The sequence below is a fragment of the Malurus melanocephalus genome, unplaced genomic scaffold, assembly GCF_030028575.1.
Source record: "Malurus melanocephalus ecotype Western Australia unplaced genomic scaffold, MMel_1.1 scaffold_56, whole genome shotgun sequence".
Classification (NCBI taxonomy): domain Eukaryota; kingdom Metazoa; phylum Chordata; class Aves; order Passeriformes; family Maluridae; genus Malurus; species Malurus melanocephalus.
The window spans coordinates 526,371-542,439 of NW_026623288.1; the positions used below are offsets into that span (position 1 = coordinate 526,371).

The following is a 16,069-nucleotide window of genomic DNA, read 5'->3' on the forward strand; positions in this document are numbered from 1 at the left end:
TCACTGATGTTTTATTTTTAATAATCTAAGCTACTTTAACATTCTCATGTATATTTTCTTTCAGCACACAAGTACTGCATTTTGTCACTGACCCTTACACTGAGGGGTCACTCTGAGGGGTTTGGGCCAAACGATTGTACTCAGACCTYTGTGATTGCCTTAAATACATACACAGAGCAATAACATCATTGCAGATCTGAGCCAACTTCATTGTTCAATTAACACTTTACAGCAGTTGGCATAATACATGCCCACAGCTGGAGGAWTCCTTCATAAGCAAGGCATTATTTCAACACAATTATTGTCTTCTCCCAGCAATGATTTAGTCGGCGATGCTGTGCCTCCACGTGTGCCCTGTGCGTGTGGGGATCTCTGCCAAGGGGCCTTATCTGGGCTGAAACTGTGCCACCCCACAGCTGCAGCAGACAGTGGCCACTTTGAGAAGTAAACAATGATATTGAGATCTGCTCCCCATCTCCTCCCTGCTCCCCAGCCCAGTGCCAGCCCCAYGCTCAGGACACACAAGGCACAGCCTGGTGACACGGCCACCCCTGGGCASAGCCACCAGGGACCTGCACGCTGCTTCCAAGAGACCTGGGCTGTCCCTGAGACCAGAGGATCTTTCAAACCATGCAGGGCAAACTATTGCTGGAGTCCCACTCGTCTCAATAACAACGGGATGTGGAGGGTTTATCTGTGGAACAGCTTTTTATCTTCCACTGCTGCTTGTCAGGCAATAAGAGAWTGAGAGCCACAGAGAACATCCAGGCTGTGTTGCTGTGCTCACACTGCAAAGCTGATCCCAAGGGTTTGGGATTTGTTAAAACTCCCACAGGGCTCAGTGAGTTTCATGCTGCACCCAAAATAAGAGAAGACAGGTCACACAKCAAGCACACAGAGCCTCTCGAGTAAAACGAGCATGTTGAGCATGCTTTAGAGTCTTTAAAAACACTTCCTGACTATTCTTGTCTTTCATATCAGCAATTAGACAATGTGCATGGTATTCTTCCAGGAAAGTTATCAAAGCCAATCTGGTTTATTTTAGATAAGCAAAACAGAAGTTTAGCATGTGTAATGAAAGCAGTTCCCCAAAATTATCAATTTTGCAATCTCTGCTAACACAGTCAATGACTYAAAGAACAAAATGGCAAACTTTGAGACAGGCAAAGAGCTCTGCAACTCCAAAGCTGTCTAAGTGAGGAACAAGGACATGTACATGGGTCATGCACACCATGAACTGCCAGTTGTACAGACTGAAAGCAAGCTGGATTCCAGTGCAAGCATTACTGACGAGCTTAGTTAGATGCTGGTATTTCCAGAGAAGCAGGGGAGTGTTAAAAAAAAAAAAAACAAAAAAACAAAACCAAACCAAAAAAGCCAGAACACAATAACAAAAAAGAAGTGATCCTAAGGATTTTTAAGAGAAATAGACGTAAGTCTTGACACAAAAGTAAATATTGCCAAGGTAGCACTCCAGATACTCATCTAGATCAGAAGTGGGGCTGAGTGTAGAATGGAGGCTATGGAAGGGATTTGCAAACACTGCCAACGAGCAAACATCAGCTGGCACGGGACAACACTTGTACCATTGTGCAACAGAGAGTATCTGATGCAGACACATCAGTTATTTCAGTGCCTTCTCTAATTTATTGCTGGTGTGCAGGGTACATCCCCTCCAGCAGTAACTCCCTTCAACCATGCTCTGTTCAGCTGCCCCAGGTGAATGAGAAGACAGAAAATTTCCCTGCAGTTCTAGAAACTGGCACTTGCATGTTATCACGTGTAAAGAGATACAATCACTGTGAGACTCTTAGTGCTGGATGCAGATGAAAATGGTGGGACTGTTCTGACAAACTGGATTATAAATTTAAGAAATCAGACATTGCTGAGCAGCTGTCATTACACTTTCTTCACCTCCATCCATTTGTCATGCAGAGTTCAACTCACAGTCACTTTGCCATTAGCTTATCTCTTCTAACAATATTTTGATAGTGGCAAATATATTTCTAAAGGATGAAGCACAATGACCTTTGAAACACAAACACTTAAGATGATAGCAGAACATTAGCCAAAGAAAAGAGAGAAAAATCAAATGGTGTGACAGCCACTTCTCCAGAGATGCTTCAGACATGATGCTATTCCTCATATTCACACTGGTAAAGGGGACATCCTTTAATGTAGACAAGTCTCTGGCACAACTAAGATATTTTCCTTTCTTGTTCTGTTATTCCATTCCCTCTCACTGGCTGCATCAGACCATGCCACCAGATTAAAGAATAAGTAACAAATGGCTGCCTGTGGCCAGAAGCACAGAAATAAAGGGGCTGCTGGGGGTACTGATTCAACTTCCACCTCTGCAGGATCTATCAATAGAGGCACAACTATCAGCCTCTCAAGCTCTAACATCTTGCTTTTAAAATCCAAGCCAGCATCAAAGGGAATATCCTCCAACAGGATATGTCACTCCAGTTTTGCACATTAAATCTTTCCCTTAATAATGACAGCTGAAAAAGACAWGAGATTTTCTTTACACTAWGAAAGAAACCYCTAAAAACAAAAACAYCAAAAAACAAGTCACTACAGACCCCACTAAGTGAAGAAAATAAATCTTCCAAATCAGCTGTACATCCAGAGAACAAATGCTTACCTGTGCACTCTTCAACTGTGTCTCCAGTTCCAGGTGACAGTGTGACCTCTGTGGGTCCCGTAGCCATTATATAGTCACTGAAACAGAGATGAAATCATCAGTTAAATTTTAGTCCCTCTCCTCAGCAGAATAAAGTCCCACCCAGCATAAAGAAAGAGTTGAATCCTTTCTGGAACTGCATGCCCAAAGGGTTGTCACAAACACAGCTTGCACACTTTTTGGTACTTAGGCCACAGAGCTTTTTGTTTTTCAGTAACACTTATTTCTCCAACCACAACTAACAACCYAGTCTAATTATTGTCAGTACCTCTCTCTTTTTAGGAGACCAGAATCAAAGTTTGCTTTCAGGAAAGATGYCATTRCACTTGCTCAGCAAACAYTGCAATGCTTCCCAGTCTYAGAATAATGAACCTCTGCTAGAGAGTGACAGCTCCATGCTACTGTAAAAAACAAAAGTAAGTGCTCAGCTGCCCAGGGTTCGTGTGTTGCAGTGTCCTCACAGCAGGCACCAGTCTAGTCTGTCAGCATYATTAAAACCAGTTAAGCATCAGCACTGAAACATCATTCCGGGCTATGCTACATTTGTGGAAACCAATAGATCAAATTTATTTTGTATCCAGTGCAATCAGCTTTTAACCACAAGCTCTGAAACCTTATCGCCAGCAGGGCTATTGATCAACCAAATTAGCTGATGGCATCATCTTGCTCCCCGATGAAAACAAAAGTTSAGCCTAGTTTTAAGATCATTCAATGTTAACTGGCTCCACTTTGTATTTTCCAAGACTCCTAAATGGGTGTTGGTCAGAGACAAAGGAACGAAGCAGCAGACCACAGGAGTTACAGTACAAATGCCAAGCAACAATGGAAATGTGACAGTTTAGGAGGGCAGCTCATAAAWACTGTCCTTTGTTATGGAGATACCTCAGTGAGACTTTTATATAATTCGAATTTTCAATATGCTGTGTCAGGACTTGAGGAGTAAGAAATCTTTACAAACAAATCCTGCTCCCTTTTCTGCATAGATCACATCTAACAATTTTCCACCTTTAAGTGGTGTAACAACACAAACAAGTCAAGTACCTCAACAGCAAACAAGACTGTGATTCTATCCTAATTTGTTCAATCACTAAACTCTTCAATTTCTTCTGTAATACCCACCTACTCTAAAATCTGTCATGCCCAAAAGCACTGGGACCTTGCTGTGAGCCCACATCCTCAGAAAACATTAAAAGACAAAAGTGCACAAACTCAGAGGCAGAAAAAGAAAGAAGCATCCTGTGGAAAAAGAGACCATGGAATTGAGCATTCCCTGCACTGRCCACACAGACATGCAAATGCCATAGAGAGCTGTGGGGAGGAATGGGGAGGTGTAAAAGAGAAGCAAACAGSTCACCTGTGAGCACTGGGCACAGGAGAGCATTAACACAATGCAGTTCCAAATAATCTCCCGTCAACTTGCTAAAAATCAGTGAAAAAGTCATTGCAGCAACCAGGACTGATTACACCTTTCCTAACTGAGGTGCACTGAGATTGTGAAAAAATTGTCAGACAGTATTGAGAAGCAATAAAATATAAGATTCCTAAGTTTCCTTTTAGATGATCACAACCAATCAACTTTTATCCCTTTTTCCCCATGTCAAGGGGACAAACTGACAAGTCACCAGACTCGAGTTTATTGTCACAGAATGTGAGTGCACCTGGCATTTGGCTCATTCAGACCTCWAACTTCTGCTTTACCCACCTTCAATTTAACCAAAGCAAGAGAAAATTKCTGCTTTCAGATCACTAGGAATCCTTCCAGTTTTTGAAGGTATTTTGACTGCAGTGTTTATCATAACTGCAAACATACATTTCCGACTGGTGTGTCTTTTACACAAGTAGAACTACAACTGCAAAGCAGCTCAGCTCTGAGGCTGATTCTTCACAGCCAAATCAGCTCCAGCATGAACTCAATTTTTTTGCCAAGTTCTCTGGGGCACATGGAGCTCAAGTGTCAATTACAAGGGTGCCCCATTTAGGACCTAAAGCTTTGGTGCCTTTGTATACCACATCACAGTATCATCTTTTTCCATTTAACAGAACATCACAGATTTTCCCGAGCTTTGAGTTATCAAGTAGCTGAACTACAGGGGAAAAAAAATCCATGTAATATATGCTGTATAAATTCCACCAGTTAAGTGGAAATTCCATCATTAAAAATCCGGTTACACACCTGGAGGAAAGTTGGCTATTAGATGGCATTTTGACTTCAAACTCTGGYGGCAGTGAGCTGTACTTTACAGAGAAAAGTTAGCAAATGTTCTGAGCAACAAACCCTAGCCTGGGGGYCAGTGTAATGGAGAAAAAGAGGACAAAACCCCGTCAATACAAATAGATGTGAGTGCACAGGCATTAACCAATCGAACCTCCAGACATTCACCACTTCCCAGCCTTAATCACAGCAGACAGCTGCAGTGTCAGGATGTATCAATGCATGTRCATCCAGTTCAATCAGCTGTACCAGCACCCTGGGAGCTCTCCCAGAGCACTGCACCATTAGAGACAAAGTTTTAAACAAATACTGTCTGTGSATTGATTTTCAGTGATAAAAATACCAGGTTAAATGAATGGCCTTTTAGAGCAGCATTTCTGATACTCTTGAAGTGCTACAGGAGAAGTGGAAAAGATGCTCGCAGAGGGATGCAGGGGACTTCTCTCAGAGGGGGAGCAGGCACAGACATGGCCAGCAGAGACAGGAGAGCTGCCAAGTCACAGCCACGGTTTGCTTCTCACTAGAAGTGGAACAGTGGGCACATTTCCCCAGTCTACAGCTTTCTAGTATGTTCTTAATCCTCTCTCAAAGAGTATTTGCAATCCCTGCCTATGCACATGCCTCCTGCTGCAGAGGCACAGAGCAAGCAAGATGCTGAATCTSTGCCAGAGCCCTCAAAAGCCAGACTTGGCCATGGCCAGTAAATCCACTGCATCAATTCCTGTGTGGAGCATGGAAAAAGTTTACTAAAGTTTACCAAAAGCACAGTGTTCGCCTCTCCTTGCACAGGGTGATGGGCTGGATTACCACAACTGTGAATTAATTGATTAATCACTTGCAAACACTGGCTTCCTATGCAGATGCAATCACAAAAACAAAACTGAYATCATTAGACCTTATTTGCAATGCTAGGGTGTATTTTAAAGCAATTAAAGTCCTACAGAGTTGCAGGGTTTGTTTTACCTTCAAAGCAGACAGTAGAACTTAGTTAGCAATCACCACTGCCCTCACTTGGATTGATGGTTTAGATCCAGGCTCCCTGCTATCCCTGACAAAATTTCCACTGATAACCCTGCTGTGATACATTCACTTGGAGCTCTTCAAGTCATTACAGGAACTAATGAGTCTGAAAAGCAAAAAGAAATCTCCAGGAATAGGAGAAATGTCCTTGTCTCCCCTCTACAAACTGAGGCAACTGGACAAATATTTGGAGTCCTCTATGGGAGGGCARCGATAGGGCACAAGAAATAAAGTTCCAGGATGACGTTGTGACCATTTGCTTTGACCAGCAGAACACATGACTTGATACGTGCCTGGGGGGTAGAGGGGTGGGAGAATGTGAAATGAATAAAAGACAATTCCCTTTCACTGCTTGGTTTGTGTGTTTAAGGACTCCTGGGAAGTCAGCATTGTACAGGACTCAAGTTTCCTGCGTTTAACAAAGGTCCAAGACAAACACTTTCTGCTCAGCCTCAGCAAGGGGACACRGCCTCCTTGCTGTCTCTCCATGGAGCAGAAGATTTGGAATCTGCCCAGAAGGAAAGCTCCTACCCCACCTTTAGTGCTCCTTCAGCTCCAGTCCWGGCTCTGCACAAGCATTCCTTGTGACAGAGAGATCAAAGGAGATGCTGAACCCTGAACAGCCCCTCTCCTATCACATAAATGCTSGAGGAAATAAAGCCTCAAGAATGCRAGGCACTGCGTTCAGTTAGCATCTTCATAGCCTASAGAAGACAGATGATGGCAAGCAGCCAAGAGAAGGAGGTGAAATTTTTGCCTGGAGCTTTTAAAGTTCGATTTCCTCCACACTACAAAAACTATTTGAAATCAAGCTTATGCTCCAGATTTCAGGACACACACTTTTCACAGCAAGATGCATCAGCACAAGAAAATGGGCCCTGTGGATCTCATCTGGTCCTCTAGGCCACCACCCTGCAGCCAGCCTCCCCCAGAACACACCTCAAGCTACCACAGGACCTCAGTGAAAGCCCCCCTATTTCTCCTGAAAACCAAGGTTCAAAAAAAGCACAAAATGCAGGATGGTTTCATATTCAGATCACATTCTGCAGCAAAAGGTGGCTGACAGGTTAAATTTTCTCTCTTGGTAAAGCACACTAGAGAACTTTGTTCTGACAAAATGTGGTTGATGCCTTTCCTCTCTGTGAACCCTTCAAGCTATCAATGAACTCCTTAATCCAACAACAGCTAAGTGAAATTTACCCTCTGCAATTCCACAGAACAGGATTTCAGAGTCAATCAGACAGCAACAGCAAAATTTCTGTTTGATTTTCACATCCCTCGAGCATATCAGAAACTCAGCAACCAAAGCTCCCTTTGCTCTCCATGAGTGACCTRCACTTCAAGGCCCACGGTCACAGAATATGCTGAGCAGTGTGGGATTCCACAAACAGGGAATTGAAACAGGGCACGATCCCACATGACAGCAGCAACCAGGATCTGATCCCATTGTGCTCTCCTGCAGTGTAGTGTTTCTAGGATGAAATTCCCAGTTCTTTTTCCCAGTCCCTWGTTGGTATCTCCCATGGGATCCCTCCCATAACTGTTTTCTGTAGRTGTAAGAGAACAGCACAAACAGCAGTTTACACCAGGATTCTTGCTACTGCCTCCACTRGTAATGGTGAGGGGAAGTTTACAAAGTTAGTGATCATTGATCTTGTAATTTTTACTGAAGGAGGGATARTTGAAGAAAGTTTAAGGTCCTTTTCCAAGAATCACAAATAATAAATACAGCAGTAGCATCCACCAGGGAGTCTAGATAAGCATCTAGATAATACTTAATAAAATATTCTCCCAAAATCAAGCAGGGGGTCAATTCCCCACAGCAACAGACACCATTCAGCTCCTAACCTTGACGAGGGATCCAGAGCAAACAACCATTCCCATGGAGAAATCTGCTCACAGCTCCCACACTTTGCACCCCAAAAACACCCCCTGACCCCCCTCTGTCCCCACACCTCGGCTCCTCCGCGAAGACTCGCCAGAAGACAGGTCCCAATGTGCTGAACTCTCCTCAGCTACAAACTACCTTCAGCAGCCTCTGCCTGACAGCGATTCTGAAGGATTTCTGCTGTTCAGCAGCGCCTGAAGCATTATGTGCTGCCCTCCTAGTGAGTGTGTGTGTAACACTAATGGAAAGCAGCTGGTGGGCTGAAGCCGACTTAAAAAAAAAAGAAAGTAAGAGGAGGAAATGCCTTTCATACAGTCACACAGACTCAGTCTGTAATTGTGTGAGAAGCCAAGAGGATAAGAAGGGGGAAGGGTAAATGGGAAAAATTCATAAGCATGCTGTTACCAGTCCAGGAACTGAGAGAATCAATGCCTGTCTCCTGCCCTGCTGCCTCATCTCCCCAGATTCCTCCCTCTCTCCCTGCCCTCCTGCCATTTGTTGATTTTGCACTACAAACCATGTCCCTGCACTCTGTAGCACACAAATCTGTCACCTCAAACCTTGGCAGGTACCAGCAGCAGGGCAGCTGTTGGTTTGTGCTGGGCTCAGGAGCCCAAAGGAAGCCCCAGCCACCAGAGCTTTGGGACACTCGGCACCCACAGCAGACAGATTAACCTGCTTTGGTGCCACTTCAAGCTGCCTTATGCACCTAATTACTCTGCTGTGCTTATTGCCATGACCTTGTGCAGCTGCTGTCTGTGAGAGATCTCTGCTGCAAGTGTGTCTGCTCAGAGAACAGAGCAAACATCCACCTGTTTGCCAAAAGCCAAGGAAAATGGTTCTAGATAGCCCATCCCTAGTAACAATTAATCACAGAGATTTTACAGTGTGTTTTCCGGACAGTGCCAATCAGGAGAAATGTGACAGAACTCTGCCCAAATCAAGACTGGCTCTAACATAGTCATGATCTAAGCCACAGCCAGATTTTGGCCCCAGACTGTCTCCATTTCAAAGGAATGGGCATTAAATGACCCAGTTAAATTCCACCATTTGGCTTTARCATAGAGTTAGTCAGCGCTTTTCCCAAGCAGTAATTAATTTTCTTCACACCAACACACTGGGGAAATTTCAGGAARCAGCTGGAATGAGGATCTTCTCCCACTCTTCTTTAAAAGAAGCAAAAGCAGGAGCAAAGTCTTCCAGCAACCACTAAAAGAACCGGTTTAGGAGTAGGAGACACTCTCAGATCTACTTGATACAGATACATTTGAAGTAGTTGAGGAAGAGGGGGAAGATTCATTTAAAAATCAACAAGGATGTAACCAAAGGCTGCCTCTTCCAGTTGGGGAGCTGCTCCCAGAGTWCATTACTGCCTTGGGAAATGGTTCCATGGCAAAGCAACAGGAAACATCAAACCACTATCACTGCAGAGCAGACATGCCTCAAGCCAGCAGAGCCAACATGTCACAGAGTCAAGTGGGGGAATAAAAGTCAAATGTACGGTCTCTGCCTCTCCAAGTGGAAAATCCAACAAGTTAAGTGTAATCTTTCATCCCAAATCTGGTGCTRGGCATATTTGGCCACTGTTTTCTAGCTTGTGGATATGCTTTTTACCCCCTCTGCAAACTCCTGATTAATTTTGTTTCACCTGGGGAATTTAAGAATAAAACCAGATGAGTGGGATCTGAGCTGTTGTGTGCAGAGCCCTGGCAGTCCATGGGCTGCTTTGCAGGGATCAGAAAGGTGGCTCAGGAAAGAGGGTTACCATCAGCTGGATTCACCCTGCTCTGCAGGGGTGTGAAAGACTGTGGGTCTGAGAAAACTCCATTGAAATTGCCAATATCTGCAGACTGTGAAGGTGACGAGTATTAGAGAGAAAATCTGTGAGACAGAGCTTGTCTTTTAAACATCTTCTAGCAGATGGAGACTCCTGGGCTGGGATTTGGGTAAATTCACTGGTTTTCCTGGCTCTGTCATTGACTAGCATGGCAAATTACTGGATTTCAGACAAGAGCCAAGTTRTTTATCACTCAGCCATGAGTTTCTTTACCTGTGGAATCAGAATGGTCACGCTGAGCTCCTGGAAAGCTTAATGAGCCTGATGGCAGAGTTAAATATCACCTGTGCTACAGGAGACCAGAGTGCTGCAACTGTGTGGACTGACACAAGTGCTACCACCACACAGAGCACAACAAAAAAAAACTCATAAAATTTCACAGAAGTAACCTGCATATCTGCCACGAACCCGTATTTGAGTCACCGTGATTTCCGAGATGTTTTTCTCAGAAAATGGGAAGAATCCTTACATGCTGGGCCTGAAAGAAAATATTCTGGAGGCATTCTTACCAAATTAGGMTGTCTGACTATTGCAGGGGAAATGAGGCTGAAACAATAGAGAACTGAACACCCAAACTGAAACATGGAACTTCAGGCTATGTCTAAAGCTTTCTTATTTTAAGGTTTTTCCWAAACAGTCACTTATCCCTCAATTTTGGGTTAAAGATCAGCTTAAGGATGRGCAAAAAATAAAAGAAATCTTCAGATAAATGAAACATCTCAGGACACATTTCTTCCAAGACAYAATATAGACATTTAATGGCCAAGAATTCAAAGCACACTGAAAAAAAGGGGGGAGGCAAACAGAAAATTCCAGGACGAACTGTGTTACAAATTTTCACTCTGAAGATCAAAACATCATAAAACCAGTGAGCCATCTTTTGGCTATAAAATAGCAAATAAAATGCAGGCTTTGTGGTCTCAGAAACTGCCTTTGGCAGGAAGCTCAGGAAATCTCTCTTCATGTGAAGTCCCAAAACCTATTTGTGTCAGTATCTATTGCCTGCACACACAAAAAATAAAAGCAAGGCTCCTTCCTATGTTGAAACACTCTTGTGTCTGTCTGGCTAACCCCGAGCTCCCAGTGCCCATGGGCATTTCTGTAATTCAGAGCCCATTCTGGCCCCAGYCTCTGTGCTTGCAGAGGAGCTCTYCTGCAGCTCTGTGTGAGGTTTGATGCTCTCCCTCTCTTCTTCTGTTCTAAAGAAAACCTCCTGCTGGCCCTGCTCTGCTCCCCTGGCTGCTCTCTCTAGAGTCAAGTCAGGCTCCTCCTGAAGAGCAATTGCTCTTGAAGCACATGGAGAAAACTTGGAGCCAAGGGAGATCATCCGTGTGCTCAAAGCAGTTCCTGTCCCAAGGGCAACTACTGACCTTTCACTCTTCTACTAAAAAGGGATCCTACTTCTCRGGGATTCCAGACACAAATACCTCTCTAAAACAGGATCATCTAAAATAAGATTATCTGAGCTCATGCTGTTTTGCACCAAYGGAGTACCAAGCTGAATTCAACTGTGTTTTAAGGCAGTGGTGCAGCAGAGGGGGTACRTGACAGCAGAAAAACCAGGGAGAGTGACACCAAGGACAACAAGGGTGGCAAGATGGGACAGTGACAAGCAGGTACAAGGGGGAGGGAATCAGATGGGGACAGACATCCTGGAAGGTCTTCACAGGCCAAGGCTGCAAGAAAGGAAGCAGTAAGACAACTTGCATTTCTTAATTTAAGATTTTGAAACATTCTTTTCACTAAACTGGAATGATGGAAAGCAGTTTGGCTGCTGGAGTGAAGCAGCAGACAATTCCTCTGCGACCCTGTCAGGTCTGTATTTTCCGATGTACACAAATAGCTTGATGGTTACCATGATGTCTCCATCCTAATTCCAAGCTAGAGCACTCAAACACATCCCATTGGCTTCAGAACTACCGTGTGGGTCACAACTGTGTTGTCAGATGGGTGATACCTGGAGATCCCAGCAGAAAGGCACAGTTWCATATTTCTGAGAGTGAATAAGCATAAATGAATTCATCATGAACACAAGTCAAACATTCAGTTCACTAATTAGCACCAGATCCCTGAATCTCAGAGGCCAAAAGGAACAACCACCACAAAACTTTGAAGCTGGAATGYTGCCCTGGCTCTGGATGGATGGTTGGAAAGCAACATCAGGCAGCTTTGTCTGCACAGCCAAGTTTCCCTGCTCTGACCGAGAGTGCTACAATTCCCTGTAAGAGCCCTGGGCTGGGCTGAGCTAGAGTTAATTTTCATCACAGAGCTGTGGTTTGGATTTGTGCTGGTAACAGAGCTGATAACTCAGAGATGCTTCCTTTRTCACTGAGCAGGRCTTGCCCTGAGCCAAGRCCTTCTCTGCTCCTCACCCACCCCAGTGASAGGCTGGGGGTGCACAAGGAGCTGGGAGGGGACAGAGCCAGGACAGCTGATCCCAACTGACCCSAGGGATATCCCAGACCATATTCAGACCATGSTCAGCAATAAATYGGGGGSAGAAGGAGGAAGGGGGACATTTGGAGTGATGTTTTTGTCTTCCTGTCACCATTACTTGTGATGGAGCCCTGCTGTCCTGGGGATGCTGAGCACMTGCCTGCCCTGGGGAAGTGGGGAATTAATTCCTTGTTTTGCTGTGTTTGTGTGCATGACCTTTGCTTTACCTATTAAATTGTCTTGATCTCAAGCCATGAGTTYTATCACTTTTACCCTTGGATTCTCTCTCCAGTCCCACCAGGGGAGAGTGAGGCTGCTTTAGGGTTTAATTGCTGGTGTTAAAGCACAAGAGTCACAGAGATTGCAGTATCCTCCAGCATGGAGATAGAATACAACAGACCACAGAATGTCTCGGCACCTGTACCCTCACCCAAATGCAGCAGCACACACAGGTATAACTAAATGTTATAAATATGCCAATACAATTAAAGAAATGAATAATGATGTGTGTGGCCCACACAAAAAGGTCATGCCTTTTTCACACACATTGTGTTGGAAACCTTGGGCTCTTGGCACAACCCTGACTGTTAACACAGTGATGAACAGTGACAGCTCAGCATCTGTGAGCAAAATCAGACAGGATATCAGCTGACTGGGGTTTTTTTCCTTTGTTTATACAGTGACTCCCTCAATGGAGTGGGAGGCCACCTGCTATCTTGAAACAAATAATTATGAATAATATAACAAGACAAACAAAATAAGAGCGTWTGCAGTTAGATTTTGCTGTATTAAAAATAATGTTTCAAACTCCTTAGCCCATAGTAGTTTTACCAGCCTTGAGACTGTAACAGATGTAACTCAGAACTGTAAGCTTGAATCACAGTAGTGCAGAACACCTTGTGCTCAACTGTTTTCTTACAGCAGGAGAAATCTGGGGACGGGAGGGGAATCAACCTTGGAATTACCTTGCTTTTTTTTCCTGTTTCCCCGTGGGCAGACTTATCTCAAATTTTCTCAAATCTGGCAGGTAATCAGCTCCAGCTGCCCTACACCAGCTCAGGTAGGTTATCTATGGAAGTCCAATTTTAACCCACTACATTTTTGTCCCATGTATCATCAGATTTCAGCTTTTAAATCCAATTCTAGGCCTTCACATCACAGCTGTTAAACTTTCTAGCCTGTGCACAAGGAGGAAATAACAAATTAATCTCTCCAGCTGGATGTAGGGGTACAAAGCTAGACACTTGGAGCAGCAGAAGTTTCTGTCTAAGACAAGAACACAAAGAAAAATTATGACAAGATGTTTTCATGGCTCAGTCTGGCAAAATAACGTAGACAAAAAAACCTGACAGTCAAATGACGCCAGAGAGTGAGAATTGCATTCAGCAGGTTGTCCCAAACCAAGCTGCTGCTCCACTGCCAGTGATGCAGGCCAGGCAGCATTAGAGGTCAATTTGACAGCCTATCTGTCAAATACTCAGAAGCCTGGTGATAGGGAAAGGGYTGTTCTGCTGAAACCAAACAAACAGGCCTGCTTGGAATTCCTCTGCCTACAGCCAGCAAACACACTGTACCACTGTGGCTGCTAAAACAAACACCATCCAGAGAGAAGCACGAACAGAATGAGGAGGACTGGGAGATGTGGAGTGACTCACTGGTGTATTAAGCCAGAGCTGAACTTCTTGCACAGAGATGAGTCAAACAGAATGAATCAACAAAGGGAAATAGTTGATTTTTTTGTTAATGATATAGCACCATTGTGCTAACTGTGCCCCACTGCAGTGCCATGGCTCTGACACCTCCTGACTGCTTTTGTTCACCCTCTCTGCTATTCTGGAATAAGAAAGCAAGACTGAAGCSTCCGCACATGCAATACCAGGCAGAGCACTGAATGACTCCTATGGGCTGAAGACAAAAGGCTCACAAATGTCCAAACACTATATAAGTGTCAAGCACAGGAACATGCTCACARGTTGTGTACTGACAGATTCCTCCAAGAGACTCAACACCCGAGGAGTCTTTTCAGCTCAGCTCACGCTCTCTGAATTGGCCCTACCAGGGAGAGCTCCCACTTGCCACAAAAGCTTTTCTTGAAACCCAATATTGTCACCCTGTGTGGATCCACAGATTGTCTCTGCACAGGTGAACTTGCTTTGCTGGGCAGAAACCACTRTCATACTCAGCTATCTTCATCTCAAAAAAACCCCAACACTGAAAAGCTGTTAATTGAGTGATTTTTCCTCTTGTTGGGAAATAATGTGAAAGTGATGTCCACATTCTGTGGTCTGTCAGGTGGGCAGCACTGCCCCATCTGTGGAATAAACCCAGCAATCACCACAACTTCTTTGTGACGCTTAYCTGAACAGGCAACAGCACTAAATACAGTAATAGCACCTAACCCTACTCAGTGGCATGGCCATAACGTCATTTTACATTGGCAATTGCTCTCATCTCAAACAATCTAGAAATATATTGAAGATTCTACTGATGCATTCTGTGATCAACTTGCTTTACCCTAAWGCTGAACTTCTTTGCAGGATAAAAGCACACATCAGCATTTTCTGACAATTATGGGATATAGGAAAAGAACACAATACCCCACTGGAAGTGCAAAGCTTGGCAAAGCAGAAGACATCCAAGCTGAAATGTCCATAATTCTGGGATTGTTTGTGAAAGGCACCATGAAATCCTGAGTGACCACATTAAATACAGTTAAATACATTTTCTTATAGTCTGCTATAGAAACCRTTCTGAGCTGGCACACAAAGCCTTCAGCCAAATATTTTATATAGCTTCTAACACACTATATTTGTCTTTGGAAATTGGCAGTTTGCATTGACCATCAGTGAACCTTACTATTCAAGCAACCACATTTTCAGCTCATAACAACATACTTGGCTAGTCCCAAAAACTGAGGAGCATATGGAAAGATTCCCCTACAGGCTTTAGGAAACTTTATCATATCTGTCCAGGTATAATGTTTTTTTTTTTCTGGCATCATACTTGGAGCAAGAAAAACTGCAACAAGGGTGATGAGCTATAAACTTAGCAGAGCAATTCAAGATTATTCAGGTTGCATTTGCTGGTTAAAGAGAAATAGGAAAGCAATCTAGAAGTTTTATTTGAGTGAAATAGCAGCCAAGATTGGGACTGGGAAGAAGAATTACTTGGATTAGGCCTTGGGGTCTCTTTTTTTTCATGTCATAAGAGGATATTAACAAGGCAGAGCTTCAAAGATCAGATTCAGCCACACATTATCACTGAGACAGAGCCTTTGCCTCCTCTTGTAAAATGTGGGGGAGTGGGGTAGATGTGACAGCAGCACAGGAGAGCATGACTGAAACATCTCCAGGTGCCTTAGCTGGACTCAGCAGCTCAAAGCTCTGGAGGGAACCTTTTCCCAGTGTCCATGGCAGGTTTCATGGCATGCACTGAGCTCAAAGTCACTTGGGCCAAATTCCTACTGGTACCCAAGCCAATTACTTAAAGCATMAAAATAATTTCATTCCAAAACAGCTTTCATTCAGAAAGCAAACTAACTCCTACAGGTCAAATGACCACATGAGAATTTGGGGAAGCTGTTCCAATGACGTATTTGTCCAGAAAGACAAATACTTCATGTTAAACTCCAAACGGATTTCATTGAAAATTAATCAGGGCTAAAAGCATCACTATTACTGCAACTGGTCTTGAACTCATTTTAACTACCAATAACCACAGCCAAAACACCACATAAAATTAGTGAAGACTGCAAAGGATCAGTATTTGCACTAATTCACTTGGGAACATATCACGGGGCTGAAAGAGGAGGCTGAGAAATATCATCTGTATATATTATCAAGTGTAGACACCTAGCTGAAGAGCATCAAGAGAGAAGAATCTGTTSAAGAAAAATACCCTGCTCCTCATAAATCAGGTGGAGATTGATCAGGAAAGAAGAGGTGATATGCCACATGTTAAAAAAAGCTTAATCTGTCCAGCCTTTATAGC

General features: G+C 43.8%; 1 protein-coding gene across 3 annotated transcripts in view; it reads right to left on the minus strand.

Annotated features, from left to right (window-relative positions):
• The window catches only part of KIAA1210 (KIAA1210 ortholog), a 36,651-nt gene that overhangs the window by 19,148 nt on the left and 1,434 nt on the right, over positions 1-16,069 (minus strand). The window contains exons 1-2 of one of the 3 annotated variants that reach the window (XM_057365615.1): positions 7,874-7,946; positions 2,648-2,724 (exon numbers count right to left, since the gene is read on the minus strand). In XM_057365615.1, coding sequence (XP_057221598.1) covers positions 2,648-2,714 — 67 coding nt within the window. In that variant the 5' untranslated portion in view covers positions 2,715-2,724; positions 7,874-7,946. Of the gene's footprint in view, positions 1-2,647; positions 2,725-2,954; positions 3,013-7,873; positions 7,947-16,069 lie in introns of those variants that run through there. The other 2 variants (XM_057365613.1, XM_057365614.1) reach the window with 2 other exon arrangements.